The sequence below is a fragment of the Podarcis cretensis genome, assembly GCF_951804945.1.
Source record: "Podarcis cretensis genome assembly, chromosome: 12".
In the NCBI taxonomy this organism is placed as follows: domain Eukaryota; kingdom Metazoa; phylum Chordata; class Lepidosauria; order Squamata; family Lacertidae; genus Podarcis; species Podarcis cretensis.
Window position 1 is genome coordinate 3,033,611 of NC_137181.1, and position 20,994 is coordinate 3,054,604.

At 51.5% G+C, this 20,994-nt stretch overlaps 2 protein-coding genes and 1 long non-coding RNA gene across 3 annotated transcripts in view; 1 reads left to right on the forward strand and 2 right to left on the reverse strand.

Annotated features, from left to right (window-relative positions):
• The window catches only part of LOC307199394, a 68,925-nt gene extending 66,415 nt beyond the window's left edge, over window positions 1-2,510 (reverse strand). Inside the window, exon 1 of the long non-coding RNA XR_013831965.1 lies at window positions 2,317-2,510. This is a non-coding gene — a long non-coding RNA (uncharacterized lncRNA). The remainder of the gene's footprint in view (window positions 1-2,316) is intronic.
• Window positions 1-14,393, forward strand: part of SCAP (SREBF chaperone) — a 73,163-nt gene extending 58,770 nt beyond the window's left edge. The window contains exons 18-23 of the mRNA XM_079996395.1: window positions 1,488-1,573; window positions 2,724-2,806; window positions 4,253-4,419; window positions 6,371-6,451; window positions 8,728-8,934; window positions 11,960-14,393. Coding sequence (XP_079852521.1) covers window positions 1,488-1,573; window positions 2,724-2,806; window positions 4,253-4,419; window positions 6,371-6,451; window positions 8,728-8,934; window positions 11,960-12,205 — 870 coding nt within the window. The 3' untranslated portion in view covers window positions 12,206-14,393. The remainder of the gene's footprint in view (window positions 1-1,487; window positions 1,574-2,723; window positions 2,807-4,252; window positions 4,420-6,370; window positions 6,452-8,727; window positions 8,935-11,959) is intronic.
• Window positions 14,394-14,794: 401 nt separating this feature from the next.
• Window positions 14,795-20,994, reverse strand: part of PTPN23 (protein tyrosine phosphatase non-receptor type 23) — a 55,425-nt gene continuing 49,225 nt past the window's right edge. Inside the window, exons 23-25 of the mRNA XM_079996343.1 lie at window positions 20,344-20,482; window positions 18,826-18,939; window positions 14,795-17,215 (exon numbers count right to left, since the gene is read on the reverse strand). Of these exons, the coding sequence (XP_079852469.1) occupies window positions 16,625-17,215; window positions 18,826-18,939; window positions 20,344-20,482 (844 nt within the window). The 3' untranslated portion in view covers window positions 14,795-16,624. The remainder of the gene's footprint in view (window positions 17,216-18,825; window positions 18,940-20,343; window positions 20,483-20,994) is intronic.

The window sequence follows — 20,994 nt, forward strand, 5'->3', positions numbered from 1 at the left end:
AAACCCACAGAGCCAAATGGAAAAGAATCAGAACTATAACCTAAGTGCACTCCAGCACCTTCCTTTCCAGTTGCAAGTGTAGTTCAGTGCTTTTAGAATTTGTACCTTAAAGCCCACCGATTACAGCTGCAAAAGAAGGAACTGAGAGCGCAGTCTAAAGGCTCTCCATTTCTTACTGCTCCCATGCTATCTAGCAGTGTTAGTAACTCAGCTATATAAGCTAGGCGACAAATGGTTCCTTAAACCAAGGTTACAGTCGCCAAAATGGAATGCGTAGTTGCTGTTTTGGGGCAAGCCAGCTCTAAAGTCTTTATTTATTTAGGTTAAGAATTAGAGAACTTAAAGGCATCTTCTCTTGGTCACAAGTGGCCAATAGTCAGGTACAAAATGTGCCTAATTTCGAACACTGCTTTCAAGCAGTGGCTGCAATCCCTTGGCATCAGGTGACTGAGAGGTGGATGTCCCTGGGGTCCACGGCAGGAAGGGGGCAGTTGTAGATCTGGCCTGCCAACCAGATCCGGTTCCCACCTCTGTCTCAGAAGGTGCCACGGCCCAATCTGTCTTGAGCAAGGGCAAGGAGAAATGGGAAGCCAATGAGCCAGAGGCCAACTCATGTAACACCCATCCTCACCTGGCATGGAATTGTCACTCTGTTTTCCCTACATCCCCAAATACCCCTAGTTCTGCAGAATGCCTTCTGGCATCAGAAAGACTAGTACAGTCATACTTGGGTTACTTCAGGTTGCGTTTTTTTGGGTGGCGGACCACTGAAAGCTGCAAGTACTGGAACGGGTTACAGTGGTGCCTCGCAAGACGAAATTGATCCGTTCCGTGAGGCTCTTCGTCTAGCGGTTTTTTCGTCTTGCGAAGCAAGCCCATTGACAGCTTAGCGGATTAGCGCTATTAGCGGTTTAGGGGCTTTTAGCGGATCAGCTGATAAGCGGCTTAGCGGCGTAGGAAAAGGGGGGGGGGAAGGGGAAAAACCCGCAGGAACTCGCAAGACATTTTCGTCTTGCGAAGCAAGCCCATAGGGAAATTCGTTTTGCGAAGCGCCTCCAAAACGGAAAACCCTTTCGTCTAGCGGGTTTTCCGTCTTGCGAGGCGTTCGTCTTGCGGGGCACCACTGTACTTCCAGATTTTGGCGGTTGCGCATGCGCAGAACAATAAATTGTGCTTTGTGCATGCGCAGAAGCGCCAAATCGCAACCTGCGCAGACGCGGGGTGCGAATGCTGCAGGTTGCGAACGTGCATGCCGCACGGATCACGTTCGCAACCCAAGCGTCCACTGTATATGCCAAGAGTTTCCCCCGAGAACATCTATCCGCACCCAGCCTGCATGCTGTCTCCAGACTCTGATGTGGGCGGGGGATGAGAAACAACTGAAAGATAACCAAGTTTCTCCCGTCCCCCCCTCCAATTTCTTTATTTGCTTGCTGGTGGGAGTTGTATCCCAAAACATCTCTCTCCCCTGGCCTCTCGTGTTGCAGGTGTGGGATGCCATCGAGGGCACTCTGCATTGCAGTAACGAAGATGGCCAGTCAGGCATCACTGCCCTTGTCTTCCTGAACAGCAGGTAAGCAGCCCGACTCCTCCATCCCCAGAGCATCTCACAGTAGCTGATGGTTAGTCCTGTCCGGCTGATGGACCAGCTATATTTAGGAGTCTGCCTTGACCCCCTGCTGCTGCTCCACCATGCCTGCCTTTCCCAAGTGATTGCAACTTCTCACCTCTTCTGACTGCAGGAATATTGCTCAGGTCCCAGGAGGGTGAGGCTTCCGGCCTGCCTTAACCCAGGAGGAGCTCCTCCTTGCGGTCAGCCCTCAAGCAGAGTATCCAGGCCTCCCTTGGCCTTCCACAAGGCACGTGATGACCCTTGGGTCTCATGTGTAGACTCTCCCCTCTCCCCACCCTTTGCCAGCCAGTCCATGTAGCTTTGATTGCCTTCCTTGTGTGCCTTCCAGGGCAGCTCCTCAGTCCCAGAGCTGTGCACTCATTTCCTTATGTGCCCCCCTCTCCCAATAACCTGCACAAGGCCCACAGGGGCAAGAGAGAGCCAGTGTGGTGTAGTGGTTAAGAGTGGTGGACTCGTAATCTGGTGAACCAGGTTCACTTCCCTGCTCCTCCACATGCAGCTGCTGGGTGACCTTGGGCTAGTCACACTTCTCTGAAGTCTCTCAGCCTCACTCACCTCACAGAGTGTTTGTTGTGGGGGAGGAAGGGAAAGGAGATTGTTAGCTGCTTTGAGACTCCTTAGGTAAAGGTAAAGGGACCCCTGACCATTAGGTCCAGTCGTGACTGACTCTGGGGTTGCAGCACTTATCTCGCTTTATTGGCCGAGGGAGCCGGCGTACAGCTTCCAGGTCATGTGGCCAGCATGACTAAGCTGCTTCTGGCGAACCAGAGCAGTGCACGGAAACACCATTTACCTTCCCGCCGGAGCGGTACCTATTTATCTACTTGCACTTTGACGTGCTTTCGAACTGCTAGATTGGCAGGAGCAGGGACCGAGCAACGGGAACTCAACCTGTTGCGGGGATTCGAGACTCCTTAGGGAAGTGATAAAGCGGGATATCAAATCCATACTACTACTCTTCTTCTTCTTCTTCTTCTTCTTCTTCTTCTTCTTCTTCTTCCCTGCTTCAGGCCGCGGGGACAGATGTTGGCTGGGCCTGTGTGAAGAGGGAGTGCTCATGTTTCTTTTTTCTTCTGTACCCCTTGGATAGGATTGTTGCTGCTAGGCTGAATGGCTCCCTGGATTTCTACTCCTTGAGGACGCACACCTCTTTGGATCACTCCCAGCTCAGAGGTGAGTGTTGCGCTCCCCATATCCCCCAGGTGGAAGCAGAAGTTTCTTGGCCTGCTGTGGTCACTGCCCCTCCAGGTTCAGGCTGCTCTCTGCTCTGCTTTCCTCTGGATCTGCCCAGGATCCAACAGTGGAAGAGCTGGCAGATAATTCACTCTCCAGCGGCAGGTCCTGGCTAGCCTCCTGCACCTACATGACTGTAACCTTTTTTTGCCTTCCATTTCCCCACCCAGAGTTAGAATTTGTTTTTCTTTTTATACACAACCTCCATCTTCAGATTCCTGAAGAACCTGGATCTTGGAAACAGAAGTGGAAAACTATCAAAAATATAGATATAGATTTCCCCTTGAAATATAGATATAGATTTTCCCTTGAGTTTCCCTGGGAACATAAGAAGAGCCTGCTGGATGATGATGATGATTGATAATAATAATAATAATAATAATAATAATAATAATAATTAATAATAATAATAATAAATTTATTATTATTTATATCCGACCCATCTGACTGGGTTTTCCCAGCCACTCTGAGCAGCTTTCAACAAAATATAAAAATAACAGTAATCTGTTAAACATTAAAAGCTTCCCTAAACAGGGCTCCCTTCAGATGTCTTCTAAAAGTCTGGTAGTTGTTGTTCTCTTTGACATCTGATGGGAGGGAGTTTCACAGGGCAAGTGCCACTACCGAGAAGGCCCTCTGCCTGGTTCCCTGTAACTTGGCTTCTCGCAGCGAGGGAACTGCCAGAAGGCCCTCGGAGCTGGACCTCAGTGTCCAGGCAGAACGATGGGGGTGGAGATGCTCCTTCAGGTATACTGGACCGAGGCCATTTAGGGCTTTAAAGGTCAGCACCAACACTTTGAATTGTGCTTGGAAACGTACTGGGAGCCAATGTAGGTCTTTCAAGACCGGTGTTATGTGGTCTCGGCGGCCACTCCCAGTCTCCAGTCTAGCTGCCGCATTCTGGATTAGTTGTAGTTTCCGGGTCACCTTCAAAGGTAGCCCCACGTTGAGCGCATTGCAGTAATCCAAGCGGGAGATAACCAGAGCATGCACCACTCTGGCGAGACAGTCTGCGGGCAGGAAGGGTCTCATCCTGCATACCAGATGCAGCTAATAAACAGCAGCCCTGGACAGTGGCCCATCTGGCACAGCATCCCCTTCTCACAGTGGCCACCAGGTGCCTGTGGGAAACCTGAAAACAGGATCTGAGCACGAAGCCCCCTCCCCTCCAAAAGCATTGCCACATCTCCCTGTGGAGACACAGCAGAGCAATCCTTGATAGCCTTGAATTTGTCCAATCCTCTTTCGAAGCCCTCTGGGTTGGCAGCCATTCCTGCTGCCTTTGGGAGTGAGGTCCATAGCTTATCTGTGTACTGCGTGAGGGAGGACTTTCTTTCCCCTGTCCCCTGAGGAGGAAGAGTCCTGACCGAATTATCTTTCCCCCAGGAACACCCAGCAGGAGCAGCCTCCCATCCTCTCCCATGTACAGCAGCAACGATGTCATCACGTGTCAGCTGACCCACACGGTGACTTGCGCTCACCAGAAGCCCATTACAGCCCTGAAGGCTGCAGCAGGGCGCCTGGTCACAGGGAGCCAGGATCATACGCTAAGGGTGAGTAACTGGGGGCTGGCAAATGTGCAGTGGGGTGGCGTTGGCTGCAGAACCTCTTCGTTCCGGCTTCTCTTTCACGTTGCCCACGCCTTGCCCGTGGCCTGGCTGCCGTTCCATGACTTATTGGTGGTGCCAGCCAGGGATGGAGCCTTCAAGGGGCCAGCTGAGGTGTATGGCTCAAGAGGAGGTGCCTTTAGGTAGGGCCAACCAGGCTGACCAAGATGGAGCTCGCCCGTGTTGTTTTGTGAGCGCTCTCCCACTTCCCGGAGGAAGCTTCTGAGGGCAGACTGGAGGAGAACAAGCCACCGTATTTTTCGCTCCGTAAGACGCACCTGACCATAAGACGCACCTAGTTTTTAGAGGGGGAATGCAAGGGGGAAAAAATTATTTAAAGGGAGCGCTGAGCAGAGCCTGTATGCATCCCAGGCTCTGCTCAGCGCTTCCTTTCACGACCCGCGTGGAGCATGTGTGTGGCGCTTGCAGGCTTTTCCCCACGAGGGAGAAGGGCAGCCCATCACTGACGGGCTGCCCTTCTCCCTCCTCGGGGAAAAGCCCCCAAGAGAAAAGCCGCACACACGCTCCGCGCGGCTCTTTAAAGAGAGCGTGGGTCTTGGGGTCTTTTCTGGGAGGTGGGGGAAGGGACTGAGGGGCTAAGCCAGAAGCTAGAACAGTGAGAGGGAGCGCTGTGCAGCGATCCCTCTTGCTGTTCTGGCTTCTGGGATAGCTGTGCAGCCTGCATTCGCTCCATAAGACGCACACACATTTCCCCTTACTTTTTAGGAGGGAAAAATCACATCTTATAACGGAAAAAATACGGTACTTGGCGTGCTGTGCCTTCAGCAACTGGAGGCAGAAATGCTTCCAAGGACTATTTGCTAGAAACTGCAGGAGGGGAGAGGGCTCTTAACGCTCGATTCCTGCTTTCAGGACTAGGTCATCTCGTTTGTCACTGTGAGAAGAGGATGCTGGGCCAGATGGAACATTGCCCTGACCTAGCAGGGTCTTCCTAGGTTCCTGTGCCCTTTTCTCCATTCTGACCCACCCCCCACCCCCGTTTCCGAGCACAATTCAAAGTGTTGGTGTTGACCTTTAAAGCCCTAAACGGCCTCGGCCCAGTAGACCTGAAGGAGCGTCTCCACCCCCATTGTTCTGCCCGGACACTGAGGTCCAGCTCTGAGGGCCTTCTGGCGATTCCCTCATTGCGAGAAGCAAAGCTACAGGGAACCAGGCAGAGGGCCTTCTCGGTAGTGGCGCCCGCCCTGTGGAATGCTCTCCCATCAGATGTCAAAGAGATAAACAACTACCTGACATTTAGAAGACATCTGAAGGCAGCCCTGTTCAGGGAAGTTTTTAATGTGTGACATTTTAATGTATTTTTAATCTTTATTGGAAGCTGCCCAGAGTGGCTGGGGAGACCCAGCCAGATGGGCAAGCTACAAATAATAATAAATTATTATTATTATTATTATTATTATTATTATTATTATTATTATTATTTGGTTGCTTGCCTGTGAGCGTTTGAGAGGTGATAGGTGGTACATGTTTCTTTCCTCCAGCCCTGCAAAAGGCAGCAGCTGGACATGCCCAGGAGCAAGCAAGGAGGGAAAAGATAGGGAAAAGATGTACCAGTCTTGTCTTGCCCAAAACCAGCAGTGCTTGAGAGCACAATGTCCAACAGCTTCTGTGGCTGTTCATGCCAGGCTTGGTCAAAGGAAGAGCAGGCATGTGGTCTGTCAGCCCCTGTGTGTGTCTTCTGCCCCTTGAGCTCCCCTTACAGGTCTCTGTCTGCACAGGCCAGGGGTTGCCCACTTGCAGTGGGGAGAATAAAGTGTGTGTGTGTGTGTGTGTGTGTGTGTGTGAGAGAGAGAGAGAGAGAGAGAGAGAGAGAGAGGCGCTTCTCCTGCACAGGCCTCTTTTCCACTGCTGGTGACACCACTTCTTCCCCATTCAGGTGTACCGCCTGGAAGATTCCTGCTGCCTCTTCACGCTGCAGGGCCACTCAGGAGCCATCACAGCCGTCTACGTTGACCAGGTAGGAGGGAACTCACAGGGCCCAGGACACGGTTGCAGCTGCAAAAGAAGAGTGAGGAGGAGGGCACAGGTGGAGAAAGGCAGGGGGAACAGGCAAAACAAGGCCAACCAGCCCACCTCTTTTATTTATCATTATTTATCAAATTTCTAAACCAGCCTTCATCCGAGGGCCACTGAGCAGTTTACGATATAAAAACACAAAAATGCATAGCATGTTAACAAACAAAGACAATCCCCTCCCAGTTTAAAAGGCAATAGATTGTTTACTTAACCAAAGGCCTGGAAGAAGAGGAATGTTTTTGCCTGGCACTTAAAGCTATGTAATGCTTTCAGTGTTTCCTTCAAAACGATGAGGACTAGGATTTTTTTGAAGGTGGGCAGTGAAGAACACTGAGGTTGCAAGTGCCCAGTACACCTTTTCAGTCTCTATAGAATGAGAATAGCCATGCAGTTTTGACAGCCTCCCCTGATAAACCTCTGAATTGGGCCTTGCAGGATCACTCAATCTTTATTTTCCTATAAAATTTTAATTATAAACACATCTTCATATTTGCTCAGCATCAGTACAGGTGCCTTTTTGAGGTTAAAGAAGAAAGGGCACAATTTGGGATTTAAACCACACAAGGAACAGTCACTCTCTCTCCTGTTCAGCGGTTTGGACATCTGGAGTATGATTTTTCCATATGGTACCAGAGCCAAAATGGCTTCTGAGAATAAACGAATTCATGGAAGGTCCAGCTTTGCCTGGATTCCAGTTGAACACACTTAGCTGGAGGTTCCTCTTAGCAATAAGCCCACAGTACAGATGGCCTTGATTTCACCCTAAGATGTAAAATATTTCAATCTCCCGTTTGGATTGCCCCACTTGTAAGACCCAGCTCCACAATGGCATTGCATGTTAGGATCGTCCTACTCTCGTGTAGGACCCTGGTAGAGACACATGCCCGACTGGCATTTTCTCTTCTTCCTGGTCGATCGTTCAGGAGCTTCAAAAGCTTTCTTCAGCCCGAACATCACAGCGACTGATACCAAGAAGCATCAGCACACATACGGATCTGCAGAGTATTTGCAGTTTGCGTAACAGAATTCAGTAGCACAGCATTTTGGCTAATCCACTTTATTTACATATAATACACTCGGAGCATTCTGACTTAGCTCCTTCCTCTTTCTCATCAGACAGCAAAGAGAAAGAAACAAAGGACAAGAGTCCCACTTCACGGAACACAGTAACATAAACATCCTGCCTCCATCACTTCCCACACTGTGGAATGAAAACATACACCATCATGTTGTAGACAACAGTCTCATGACTCCAAACATGGAGCAAGAATCCTAACCTTGCATTCCCCATTTGTTCAGGCCATTCCTGCTCATGCTTGGAACGGAGAGGGGAGCTTTGGTGGAGGGTTTGGGTGGCGCTGTGGGTTAAACCACAGAGCCTAGGACTTGCCAATCAGAAGGGCGGCAGTTTTAATCTCCGCGACAGGGGAGCTCCTGTGGTGTAGTGGTTAAGAGCGGTAGTCTCATAATCTGGGGAACCGGGTTCGTGTCTCCGCTCCTCCACCTGCAGCTGCTGGGTCACCTTGGGCCAGCCACACTTCTTTGAAGTCTCTCAGCCCCACTCACCTCACAGAGTGTTTGTTGTGTGGGAGGAAGGGAAAGGAGAATGTTAGCCGCTTTGAGACTCCTTAAAGGGAGTGAAAGGCGGGATATCAAATCCAAACTACTACTACTACTACTACTCTTCTTCTTCTTCTTCTTCTTCTTCTTCTTCTTCTTCTTCTTCTTCTTCTTCTTCTGTTCAGTCCCAGTTCCTGCCAACCTAGCAGTTCGAAAGCACATCAAAGTCCAAGTAGATAAATAGGTACCACTGTGGCAGGAAGGTAAACGGCGTTTCCGTACGCTGCTCTGGTTTGCTAGAAGCGGCTTAGTCATGCTGGCCACATGACCTGGAAGGTATATGCCAGCTCCCTCGGCCAATAAAGCGAGATGAGCACCGCAACCCCATAGTCGGCCACAACTGGACCTAATGGTCAGGGATCCCTTTACCTTACTTCTGAGGGCAAACGCCTTTAAGAGTGCGCCTCTGCCCATCTTCTGCGAGGCAGGGCTTCCTTCTGCTCTGCTTGGGCCCCATCTCCCTTTGCTCATCTTCATCCCGCTAACTTGTTAGAAGCTTTCAGCGTTAGTTCTCCAGCCTGACTCTCACCTTCGGGTGGAGGCCTGAGGAAGAAGGACCTGGGGGACCCTAGTGACTTGGCCCTTGTTGCCTTTCAGACGATGGTGCTAGCCAGCGGGGGCCAGGATGGGGCCATATGCCTCTGGGATGTGCTGACGGGCAGCAGGGTGAGCCACATGTTTGCCCACCGCGGGGATGTCACCTCCTTGACTTGCACTACCTCCTGCGTCATCAGCAGCGGCCTGGACGACGTCATCAGCATCTGGGACCGAAGCTCCGGGATCAAGCACTATTCCATTCAGCAGGTGTGTGGCTGGGGGACCCTTCCTCAGACAAGGCTTTTTTTAAATCTCTCTGAGGGCTGCCGGGAAGAACAGTGGTGGCAGTTAGGCTGCGCTGCTTGCATGAGGCAGCGAGATCCAGTAGGGCAACCTCTCAACCACTCTGTAGTGATGCGCTGACTGGGGCTGCCTTTGAAGATGGCACAGAAGCTTCCATGAGTCGAGGGAGAGTTTTAATGGCTCTGCGATGGGGGTCCTGCCTGTTGCCAATTTGTTTCTGACCTAGATTCAAGGCACAGGGCCTTTTAAAGACTTTGTATGGCCCAGATCACCAGAGATTTGGAGTGTGTTGAGTAATCAGTGCGCTGGTGGCGCACAGCGCTGTTCTCCGTTCTTCTCTGTTTCTCCACAGCTCTGTGGTGGTGTTTGTTCTATAATAGGCTGGATGAGAGCTAATAATAATAATAATAATAATAATAATAATAATAATAATTTATTTATTTATACCCTGCCCTCCCCAGCCAAGACCGGGCTCCGGGTGGCTAGCAACCAGTAATAAAAACAAGTTGATTGAAATACAACTTAAAAACCAGGTTAAAATACAACATTAAAACATTAAAATGCAGCCTCATCACAGGAGGAGAAAGGAAACAAGAAAGGGGGAGGGAATCAAATTGACTCCAAGCCAAAGGCGAGGTGGAACAACTCTTACAGCCCTGCGGAAAGAAATCAGATCCTGCAGGGCCCTGGTCTCATGAGACAGAGCGTTCCACCAGGCCGGAGCCAGTGTTGAGAAGGCCCTGGCTCTGGTTGAGGCTAATCTGACTTCCTTAGAGCCCGGGACCTCTAGGGTGTTGCTGTTTATGGACCATAAGATATTGAAGCTGAGACAAGGCACTGCTCGTGGTTGGGTCCCTAGACTGGCTTCCCCCTTAGCATGAGGTGTGCAGCATGGGGCACTTCTGGGTCTGCTTCTGTCGCTCGAAACACAAGTGGCCTCAGCTGCACAAAGTTCTTCCATCAGTTTCAGCTGGTGGCTCAACTGCAACCCTGTGTAGGCAGGGATAACTTCGCTCCAGTTGTCTAGGCTGCAATACGTGGGGCTGCCTTTTGAAGACAGTTCCGAAACTTTCAGCTACGGCAGGATTCAGCAGCCAGACTATTAACTGAGACCAGAAGGTCTGAGCATATTACACCAGTTCTGGCCTGACTAAACTGGCTGTGTAGTAGTTCATGGGTTCAGATCCAAATGCTGGTTTTGACCTTTAAAGCCCCTTGTGGCTTACGACCACAATATCTCAAGGACCACCTCTCCCTGCATGAAGCATCCCAGACCCTGCTGGTCTTCATCAGGGCCCCTTCTGTGGGTGCTCCACTTGAGTAGGGTGCAGAGAGTGGCCTTTTCAGTGGTGACCTCCTGTCTGTGGAATGCTTTAGGCCCCAGGCAAAGACCTTTTGGTTTACCCACGTCATTGGTAATAAAGCTTCCTCCTGCGGTGGCGCTTTGTGTATTTAGTGTTGTTCATTGTTTGACATTTTTCTGTTCTTTAAAGTCTGAAAAATGTAGTCGCAATAGATCCAGGTTAACGGAAGGAGAGTTGTGTTCCCTCCCTTTATATTTGTGCCTGTTCACTGAACTTTGCCACTGAGACCTGCTTGCAGGTTCCCCTTTGCCAGATTATTCACAGTGGCTGCTAGGGTTCTTTCAGGATCAGCCCTGCAGTTGTAGACTCTACACTAGACATACCCAGGTCTCCTTAGGATTAGTTTAGACCAGGCTTCCTCAACCTCGGCCCTCCAGATGTTTTGAGAATACAATTCCCAGCATCCCCGGCCACTGGTCCTGCTAGCTAGGGATCATGGGAGTTGTAGCCCCAAAACATCTGGAGGGCCGAAATTGAGGAAACCTGGTTTGTTGTTGTTGTGTCCGACTCTTTGTAACCCCATGGACCAGAGCGCGCCAGGCACTCCTGTCTTCCACTGTCTCCCGCAGTTTGGTCAGACTCATGTTGGTAGCTTCGAGAAAGCCTGATTTGGACCTTTTTAAAGCGGTCTTTTAATCTTCAGGCATGCCCAAGTATGTCATGGATGTGACAGAAAGTCAAATTAGTGAGTGTTACAGTTTAGAACACGGGTGGCACTGTGGTCTAAACCACTGAGCCTCTTGGGCTTGCCGATCAGAAGGTCGGCGGTTTGAATCCCGCGATGGGGTGAGCTCCCGTTGCTCAGACCCTGTTCCTGCCAACCTAGCAGTTCGAAAGCACACTAGTGCAAGTAGCTAAATAGGTACCGCTCCGGTGGGAAGGTAAACAGCGTTCCTGTGCGCTGCTCTGGTTTCCTCAGAAGCGGCTTAGTCATGCTGGCCACATGACCCGGAAAAACTTCTGCCGACAAACATCAGCTCCCTCGGCCAGTAAAGCGAGATGAGCGCCACAACCCCAGAGTCGTCCACGACTGGACTTAACTGTCAGGGGTCCTTTACCTTTTTACAATTTAGAACGAAACACATTTTGATTGCCATTTTAAAGTCTTGATGGTTTTCTGTTTCGGAATGTATCTAAGTTGAAAAAAATAGGTGTAGTGTTATTACTTTATTTCTCCTTTGATTTTCCTTCTAGTTGTTTTTTAGGTCTGGCTCCTGGTGTTGGAAGAGAGCCAAGTGCCATAGTCATGCCTAGGGAAGGAAGAGAGGGCTGTCATTGGCTCCTAGCCACGATGGCCTTGCTCTGCTTCCACAGCTGCAGACAGCAATGCTTCTGAATGCTAGGAGGGGAGAAATGCCCTTGTGCTTGGGTCCCGCTTGCCGGTTTCACAGTCAGCTGGTTGGCCACTGTGAGAACAGGATGCTGGACTAGGTGGGCCATTGGCCTGACCCAGGAAGCTCCTTGAGGGTGGCTGGGACACGTGTTCTGACACCAGCAGTTGCCTGTAATCCATGCCTCTGGTGCTGCGGACACACATGGCAAAGATTAGCCCCACGTATCTCACGACAGGCTCCGTTCTTCTCCACCTCCCCTTCTCACCCTCTTTCCATTTCCTCTCTGCACAGGATATGGGATGTGGGGCCAGCCTGGGAGTGATCTCTGACAACCTGCTGGTGACCGGAGGCCAGGGCTGCGTTTCTTTCTGGGACATCGGCTACGGAGACCTCCTGCAGACAGTCTACCTGGGCAAGAGCAATGAATCGCAGCCTGCTCGGCAGATCCTGGTCCTGGAAAACGCAGCCATCGTCTGTAACTTTGGCAGCGAACTCAGCCTGGTCTACGTCCCGTCAGTGCTGGAGAAGCGAGACTGAGACCCCTCCAACCTTCTGAATTTCTAACTAGGAGGGGCAGGGATCAGGGCAATCTCTTGGGGAGCAGAGAGAGCAGCTGCCTCTCCTCATCTTCCAGCAGTTCCTTTGTCTTTCCCCGGTCTGCAGTTTGACGGTGGTGGAAGAGAAGGGGGCTGACATCTTCAGGGGTTGAACAGGGGTTTTCTGTGTGCTCACAATAAGCTAAGAAGAACTCAGCACCGGAGGACTGTGGAGGTAGAATACCCTGCTGTGGTTGGGTGTGAGCAAGCGTTGAGAGATTGTGGGCTGAGGGAAAGACCCTCTGTCAAAGCCCCACCTCCCACTTGCAATCTATAAAAGGGAGAGGACGGGGCTGAATCCCCAATAAGTCTTTTGCTCTGGCTGCAGTGCCCAATGCCTCCCTCGAAGTTCTGTCGCTGCAGGAGCTCTTTGCACATGCCCGTGAGAGCTCCTGCTGGGTGGGATGTGTTTGTGTGTGGCCCCGAGGCGCAGCAATAGCGAGGAACAGCTGCTTCAGGGCTGTTGCTCCACACACACCACCCTCCTCCTTTCTGAGCTCCATCCTTTCTCCCTCCTCTGGCAGGCACTGCTTCTGCCCCACACTTTGAAGGAGAAAAAACTGGGCTGGCTGCTGTGGTGGGACTCCTACCCCTGGGCAGGTGGAGGTGGGTGGGTAGGATTTTTGGGAAGCTGTTTTCCTAGAGGGAAAGAGCCAGCGCACCGAGAGCCTGTGAGGTCTCTCCAGCTGCAGTAGCCCTGGGATAGCTGTCCTACCGATGCCACAGTCCTCGTGGCAGCCGCCTCCTCCTCCGGCCTGCTAGGGGAAAGGGTAAGGCATACTGTGCTACCTGCCATATTTATTGATGTGCTGTACATAGTTATTTATTCCGGCATGCAAGCTTGAGGGGAGTGGGCCTCTGCACCACCCGCTCACGTCCCCTCCCTCTGCATCAGCCTGGATTGGGCCAGTGAAGGGGCTGCAGGCGGCTGTTCTGCAACGGCTAGAGCTAGCTTTGTACTGTGGAGAGAAAGTGGGGGGCAGGCGGGGGTCTGGCTTCTGCACCCAACACTGAGGTGGGCGTCTCCACCCCTCTCTCATGTCCCATCCTGCCAGAATATCCCTGCTTTATACACAGCTCCCAAGAGGGAGATACAGTGGTGCCTCGCAAGACGAAATTAATCCGTTCCGTGAGGCTCTTCGTATAGCGGTTTTTTCGTCTTGCGAAGCAAGCCCATTGACAGCTTAGCGGTTTAGCGGCTTTTAGCGGCTTATCAGCTTAGCGGATCAGCTGATAAGTGGCTTAGCTGCTTAGAAAAGGGGGGGGGAACCCCGCAGGAACTCGCAAGACATTTTCGTCTTGCGAAGCAAGCCCATAGGGAAATTCGTCTCGCGAAGCGCCTCCAAAACGGAAAACCCTTTCGTCTAGCGGGTTTTCCGTCTTGCGAGGCGTTCGTCTTGCGGGGCACTACTGTAGATGAACGGTTTGCCAGAGCAGCCGTGGCTGCAGCTTTGGGGCCAGTGGCAGACCTTGGAGTCTCAAATTTCAGTGGTGCCCTTTGCAGCACCAAAATTCAGAACTCCTTCGCCTTCCATTCTGTGTAATAGTTGCGGCACCCCCCAAGGCTGTTTGCGCTCCCCTAAATCCACAGCAGAGTGTGCAACTTTTATTTTGGGGTGTGCTGGGCTGCAGCTCTGGGAGGAAAGAAAGCAAAAGAGCAAGGGAAGGAACAGAGGTAGCAGAGACACAGAGAAATGGAGGAAGAGCTGCTGGAACAAGCAACGCTTTTGAAACGGTAATACCATTAATTGACTGTCTAGTTCACGGTGTTTTTACTTTAGCATCTCCTGCCGTAGGAGCCCTGTGCACTGTATGCTACTCAAGGGAGCTGGGGGGGGGGGAATTAACCTGCTGTATTCTGTTTGTCCCACTGCCCCAAGCTTGGCAGGGGCAAGAGACTACTTTGCAACGCTGGCCAGTGGAGGCCCGTTCAGGGCCTCAAAGCACACCCCTCCCCCGGCACCCTTGCGCCCGCTGCTTCCTCTTGGGTCGTTGTCCATGTCCACACCATGCCTCAGGTGGCCTTAGCTCTGCTGTGCCCTTTGGACTGTACAGCGGCAGCTGCTTTTGTACCAGATTGTGTTTTATAATGTGTACAGAGACAGACACATTAAACAGAACTAACTTAATGCCTCCTGTGTGTTTTGCGGAGTAGCAGGGAAAGGTAATCTACCCCAATCAAGACGACTACTGGACATAGAAGCTTGTTTTGTGTGTGTGTGTGTGTGTGTGTGTGTTTTCAAATCATTGTCGTTTGCACCGAACACGGGCTGTCTGCAAAACAAAGTGGTTGGGGGAGTTGCTTCTACCCCACCTGTGAAGAACACACTACCCTCACCCCACAAAACCCACTTGCACTGCAGCAGAACACCATTCACATGAAGACTAAGCACTCTAAAGAAGTTGGCATGATCTATTGAGCAAACGGTTCTCTTTGTGTAGCTCACTTTAATGCAAACCTTATAAAAAGCAAGTGGTATACCTTGCATACAATGTTTGTGGGCAACTTAGTTTTGTTTTTTTTTTAAAAAAAAAAAACCAAACCAAAATAAGATACGAGAGAAAAGGCATTGCTTTCTATTGCATGCTGCTAATATATCTTAAGGCCCAGCAGCTGCTCAACCCCCACCCCCCCCAAAACTTCTCAATCATAAAACACTTCTGCAAATGAATTATCTTGGCGCCAAAAAGTTACACAACTCATTTTGCTGTATTTGGATACTTGCAAATTGAAATGCAGCCGCCTCTGCTGCTTTTGACAAAAATCTAACAGTGGATCCATCTGCAATGCTCCCGTTTATTTATTTTAGTAGCAAAGAGCTGAAAAAAGTTGGTTCTAAATTACAGAGTAAGTCGAAACATGACGACAATGTTACATTTGTACAAAGCAAAAAACAACCCAGAAACTCACCAAGACCTGGCCCCTCTCTCCCACCTTAACCTTCCTGCCTTCATGAAGATCGTCCTTTAAACTGAGGGAGCTGATGGAAAGAGCAAATGCTTAGGGGGGAAATGGACATTTAAGCATTCCCATTCATTTAGTGATCTGCCTTCATATGGCCACAGTTGGGCGGCATTGTTAAGGAAGCACACCACTGCAAGGACCCAAGTTGGCTCAGTTAACATACAGTCCTCCTTTACTGCCCATACCTCATAGTGCTGCAGGGTTACTCCTTATGTTTGATGCCATCGCCTGTCTTTTGGGCACAGAAGGCAGAGCTCTTGCCCCTTTGTAAAAGACCATCAGGCACACTGATGATGATCCAAATTAACCACATAAAGGGACTTCTGTGTTTTTGGTGAACTGTTTGGAACAGCTCAGTCTTGTCAATCACCACTTCAAGGCTGCTGGGTGACTTGACACGTCCTCTGAGCTAATTCCAAGACAGGGATCCCTAGCTGGAATGTAAGGGCAACAAAACGCAACCGGCCTGGCCAAACAAGAAACGGAAGGTGGAGCCGGCAAGACATGGGAGCAGCTTTGGAGGCTGCTGAGAAAGCACGTCTCCTGCACCTTCACCTAGCAGCTAAAAAGACACTCCACGCACCTTTCATGCAAGCTGATCAAACGTAGCTGCTTGGTCCCAAATGGGCTCTCGCCAGCTCAAAGGGGGTTGGTTGGGTCTTGGATACCCCATTCAGAGTGGAAGTCAGTAGACAGGAGCAAAAGGGAGTCTTGCCAGAGGCAGTTTAAGGAGCAGAGGAGGACGTAGGAGGCCTGAAGTGCTACATCTCAAAGCCTTGGGAACACCAAGGGTGGCGGGGGGTGGGGGTGGGGGGGTTTGAAGCCCATTAGCTGAAGATGCCTGGAACTAGTCCACCTAGGACAAGGTTACCTTGGCTGTGTTTCAAAACCTTCCTCTGGTCCGGAAAATCACCTCGGGGGGCTTCTCCAGCTGAGTAACCACCTACGTCCGCAGTGAAAATTAAACCACACGTCCCGGGCTCTGTCCAAACCGCCTCCCTTGATTCGTGCCCCTCCAAAGGCCAACTTACAGATTCCTTCCTTCCCATGGCACTTGGAGGCAGGCACAAAGTGGAAGAAAGGAACAACCGTTGGCTCAGAAAAATCCTCCTGCACGCCTCCAGCCGTTCAGACACAGCCGATGGGAAACTGAAGTGGCGGGAGAGGGGGGGAAAGGACGCGAGTCGAGTGGGCACTGCGTGGCTCCTGGCGCAGCAGAGGCTTCCTGGCTGTGGCCAGTCTCGAGCTGGAAAAGCTGCATGCTGAGGAGAGTGCGAACCAGCCACCTTTCCTCCCTCGCCCTCCCAAGTTTGTAGTCCTCAAAATGCATCGGTGGTGGCATTAGCAGCAGCAGCAGCAGCAGAGTCTCGGGTCAGTGTGATGCCCGCCTTCTTCTCATGTCTTGTTGAGTGTCCACAGCGGGTCAAGCATGCTGAGGGGGTCGTCGCTGGGGCGGGTGCCGCGAAGGCCTTCCCCGTTCTGGGGCTGGAGGAAGCTCTGCTTGCTGACCTTGTGCCTGCCCTTGAGGCTGCTGTCCAGCGTGAAGGCCTCGGGGGTCAGCGAGGCCAGGAGCTCCAGGGATGAGGAGGACGGGGCCAGAGCGGCGGAGGGCTCTGCGGCAGGAGGCGCCGGCCGGACTTCGCTCTCTTCCTGACTCCCCTCTTCCAGATGGTTGCTGTTCTCGGCCGCGCAGCATCCAGCGGCCTCGGGCGCCGCTGGGGCAGGGGTGGCTGGCGGGGAGAGCGCGGGGGCCGGTTCTGTGCTGGCAACGGGGCAGCCGAGATCTGCAAAGGTGGTCTGAGGGGGGCCGGCAGGGGGCGCTGGGACGGCCAAGGGCAGGGGCTCCAGCTGCTGCCCATTGGCGGACGAGGGCTCTGCCCCTCCCAAGGGAGGTCTGATGCTGAGCTTGGCGATGGTGGCCTGGATGGAGCTGATGGGCATGTCGGCACCCAGGACCAGATCCTGGGGGTCCTGGTGGATATAGGGCTAGAGGGAAAGGAAGAGCAGCTTAGTGGGTGCAGCAAGCATCCCTTCACAAGGCCTTTATATCTGTGGGGAGATGCCCAAAGATTACATTTCCCATTTTTAAACGGAAATTCCCTTATTCTGAATAGGATTCTTCGCAAGAAAAGGGGAAAGTTGACAGCTAGGCCCCAGAGTGGTTGGGGCAACCCAGTCCGAGGGGGGGGGGGTGCAACTAATAAAATTATTATTATTCACCTGTCTTTCACCCTAAGGTCCCAGGGCAGGTTATGGCGACTTAAAATACAGTAGGATCACAATGCTGATTTTACTTGCACGATAGCAGCTTCATGCAGATGGCCAATAAATAATATTATTTATCAAATGTGTACGCCGCCCTACACCTGTAGATCTCAGGGCAGTTCACAATATAAAAATTACAATAAAAAACCCCACAAAATGCATAATAAAAATATGAACAGAACAAACCCAAAAGCCCTCTCCCGCAGCACGTTTTAAAAAGGCATTGTGTATCAATCGGCCAAATGCCTCATTGGAGAGGAAATAAATGGGGAGAGAAGGACAGCCTTGCTTACTGAGTTTGCAAGGGGACTCCAGAGCCTGGAAGCTCTGCGGAGGGTTTTCTCACTGCAGAAAGCGCTTTTAAGCTCTCAGCCTTTGCATCATTCTGACAGTGCGAGTTTGCCTTTACACGCAACTTCTGGGCACGTAGCCCTCACACAAGTTGCATTCACGCTGTGCATTAAAAATGCACAAAATATAAAGCAACGAAAGTGAATGCAATGACTGGTGACTGGGGGCGGCCACCGAGACCACATAACACCGGTCTTGAAAGACCTACATTGGCTCCCAGTACGTTTCCGAGCACAATTCAAAGTGTTGGCGCTGACCTTTAAAGCCCTAAACGGCCTCGGCCCAGTATACCTGAAGGAGCGTCTCCACCCCCATCGTTCAGCCTGGACACTGAGGTCCAGCGCCAAGGGCCTTCTGGTGGTTCTGTCACTGTGAGAAGCCAAGTTACAGGGAACCAGGCAGAGGGCCTTCTTGGTAGTGGCACCCGCCCTGTGGAACGCCCTCCTACCAGATGTCAAAGAGAAAAACTACCTGACATGTAAGAAGACATCTGAAGGGAGCCCTGTTCAGGGAAGTTTTTAATGTGTGACATTTTAATGTATTCTTAATCTTTGTTGGAAGCTGCCCAGAGTGGCTGGGGAAACCCAGACAGATGGGCAGGGTACAAATAAGAAATTATTATTATTATTATTTCCAGTCTGTCTTCTAAAAAGAGATGCCATTTCTCGTGTCATGGGATGCATTTGGTAAGACAGCCTCTCCCACCATTTAAAAGTCCCAACCATTGACCAAACGTGGGCTTTCAAAATGGCAGGGAGGGCTGCTGAGCCCAAGTGAGATTTTTCTGAGAGAGAGCACTATGCCCAAGTCATCCCAGATACAGGAGAGACAGCTGCGAGGGCACAGGAGCAAAGGAACGGCGCTCTGCACATGGCTAGAAACCTCTTTAAACGTTCTCCAATGACATTTTGCCACCCCACTCCTGTTTCTCTGCTAGCGGAAGGACTCTCCACCCACGCCTGCCCTCGGATGCACCTTACCTTCTGGGCAGCGCTGCTGGCAGGCTTACTGGCGGAGGGCGCCGTGACCCCGTGTCTCTGCAGCACCTGCTTGGCATGCTTCAGGAGAGACTCGTAGCAGAACTTGAGGTGGAGCTGGAGGAGGAGGAGCAGCCAGGATTGAGGGCCAGACAATTCACCTAAATGCATTTGGATCCCGCCTTTTTCTCAAGGCGGCTTACGGCATTCGGAAAAAGCCTCATTGCAAGGCGTTGGGCTGGATGAACTTTTGGGTCCCTGGTCCGATGCTACCGTTCCCCAATTCCATGAGAAACATCATTGTAAAATGCAAAACCAGTTAAAAAGAGTGGTTTAACGCACAATACAACACATTGAGAGCCAGCAGTTGAGAGACCAATTGCAGGCCGGTTGTCAACATGGTCCGCACTTGTTTTTGAAGGTCTGTCTAAATAAAGGTAAAGGTAAAGGTACCCCTGCCCGTAGGGGCCAGTCTTGACAGACTCTGGGGTTGTGCGCCCATCTCACTTAAGAGGCCAGGGGCCAGCGCTGTCTGGAGACACTTCTGGGTCACGTGGCCAGCGTGACATCGCTGCTCTGGCGAGCCAGAGCCGCACACGGAAACGCCGTTTACCTTCCCGCTGGTAAGCGGTCCCTATTTATCTACTTGCACCCGGAGGTGCTTTCGAACTGCTAGGTTGGCAGGCGCTGGGACCGAGCAGCGGGAGCGCACCCCGCCGCAGGGATTCGAACCGCCGACCTTTCGATCGGCAAGTCCTAGGCGCTGAGGCTTTAACCCACAGCGCCACCTGCGTCCCTGTCTGTCTAAATAGGGAGGTCTTAAACCTACTGGGACACGGGTGGTGCTGTGAGTTAAACCACAAAGCCTAGGACTTGCCAATCAGAAGGTCGGCGGTTCGAATCCCCGCGACGGGGTGAGCTCCCGTTGCTTGGTCCCTGCTCCTGCCAACGTAGCAATTCAAAAGCACGTCCAAGTGCAAGTAGATAAATAGGTACCACTCCGGCGGGAAGGTAAATGGCATTTCGGTGCGCTGCTCTGGTTCGCCAGAAGCGGCTTAGTCATGCTGGCCACATGACCCGGAAGCTGTATGCCGGCTCCCTCGGCCAATAAAGCGAAATGAGCGCCGCAACCCCAGAGTCGTCCACGACTGGACCTAATGGTCAGGGGTCCCTTTACCTTTACCTTTATAGCACAATAAAACACATTCAGAGCCAGCAATCGAGAGACCAATTGCAGGCCAGTTGTCTAGATGGTCCGCACTTGTTTTTGAAGGTCTTTCTAAATAGGGAGGTCTTAAACCTACTTGGGGGAAAGATCACAAGGAGGGAGCCAGTCAGACCTCTCTTGGGAGGGAATTGCCAATATGGGAACGGCCACAGAAAAGGCTCCCTCTCGTGTTAGCAAGCGACCAGGACAAGGTTCACACCCAAGGGTCTTAGCACCCAGCCAAGATCTTTTAGGTGACCCAAGGCTCATGAGCGCCACCCACTGCGGCTCCACCCACACCCCATGCCCCCTACCTTCTCCTGAAGCATGTGCTTCCTCTGCTGGCGGATCTTCTTCACCAGCTGGGGCAAGTCCGGGATGCTGTTGCCGGCCTCCACTTCCTGCATGGCGGCGTACAAGAGGCAGAAGGCACCGGTTCGGCCCACGCCAGAGCTGTGGGGGATGGAGAAGATGAACAAGGTGCAGAAGATGAACAGAAGATGAACAAGTCCAGCAACAGCTACAGACCCAAGTTTGAGAAACTCTGGACTTTCTCCATGCAGGGCATAATTTTTACAAACGTCTTATCGTGTTGCCTCTTTCTGCCTTTCCTCTACAACAGCCTTTCTCAGCCATGTTGTTGAACTACAACTCCCATCACCCCTAGCTAGCAAGGCTAGAGCTCAGGGATGATGGGAGTTGTAGTCCAACAACATCTGGGGACCCGCAGGTTGAGAACCACTGCTCTAGAAAGTCCCAAGAGCTGCAATTGTTCCTCTAGTCCCTTGATTGTTTTGCTCACCCTTTACTGAAACCTTTTCCAACCCTACAATATCCTTTTCTATACAGTGGTACCTCGGGTTACATATGCTTCAGGTTAATGACTCTGCTAACACAGAAATAGTGCTTCAGGTTAAGAACTTTGCTTCAGGTTGAGAACAGAAATCGTGCTCCGGCGGCGCAGC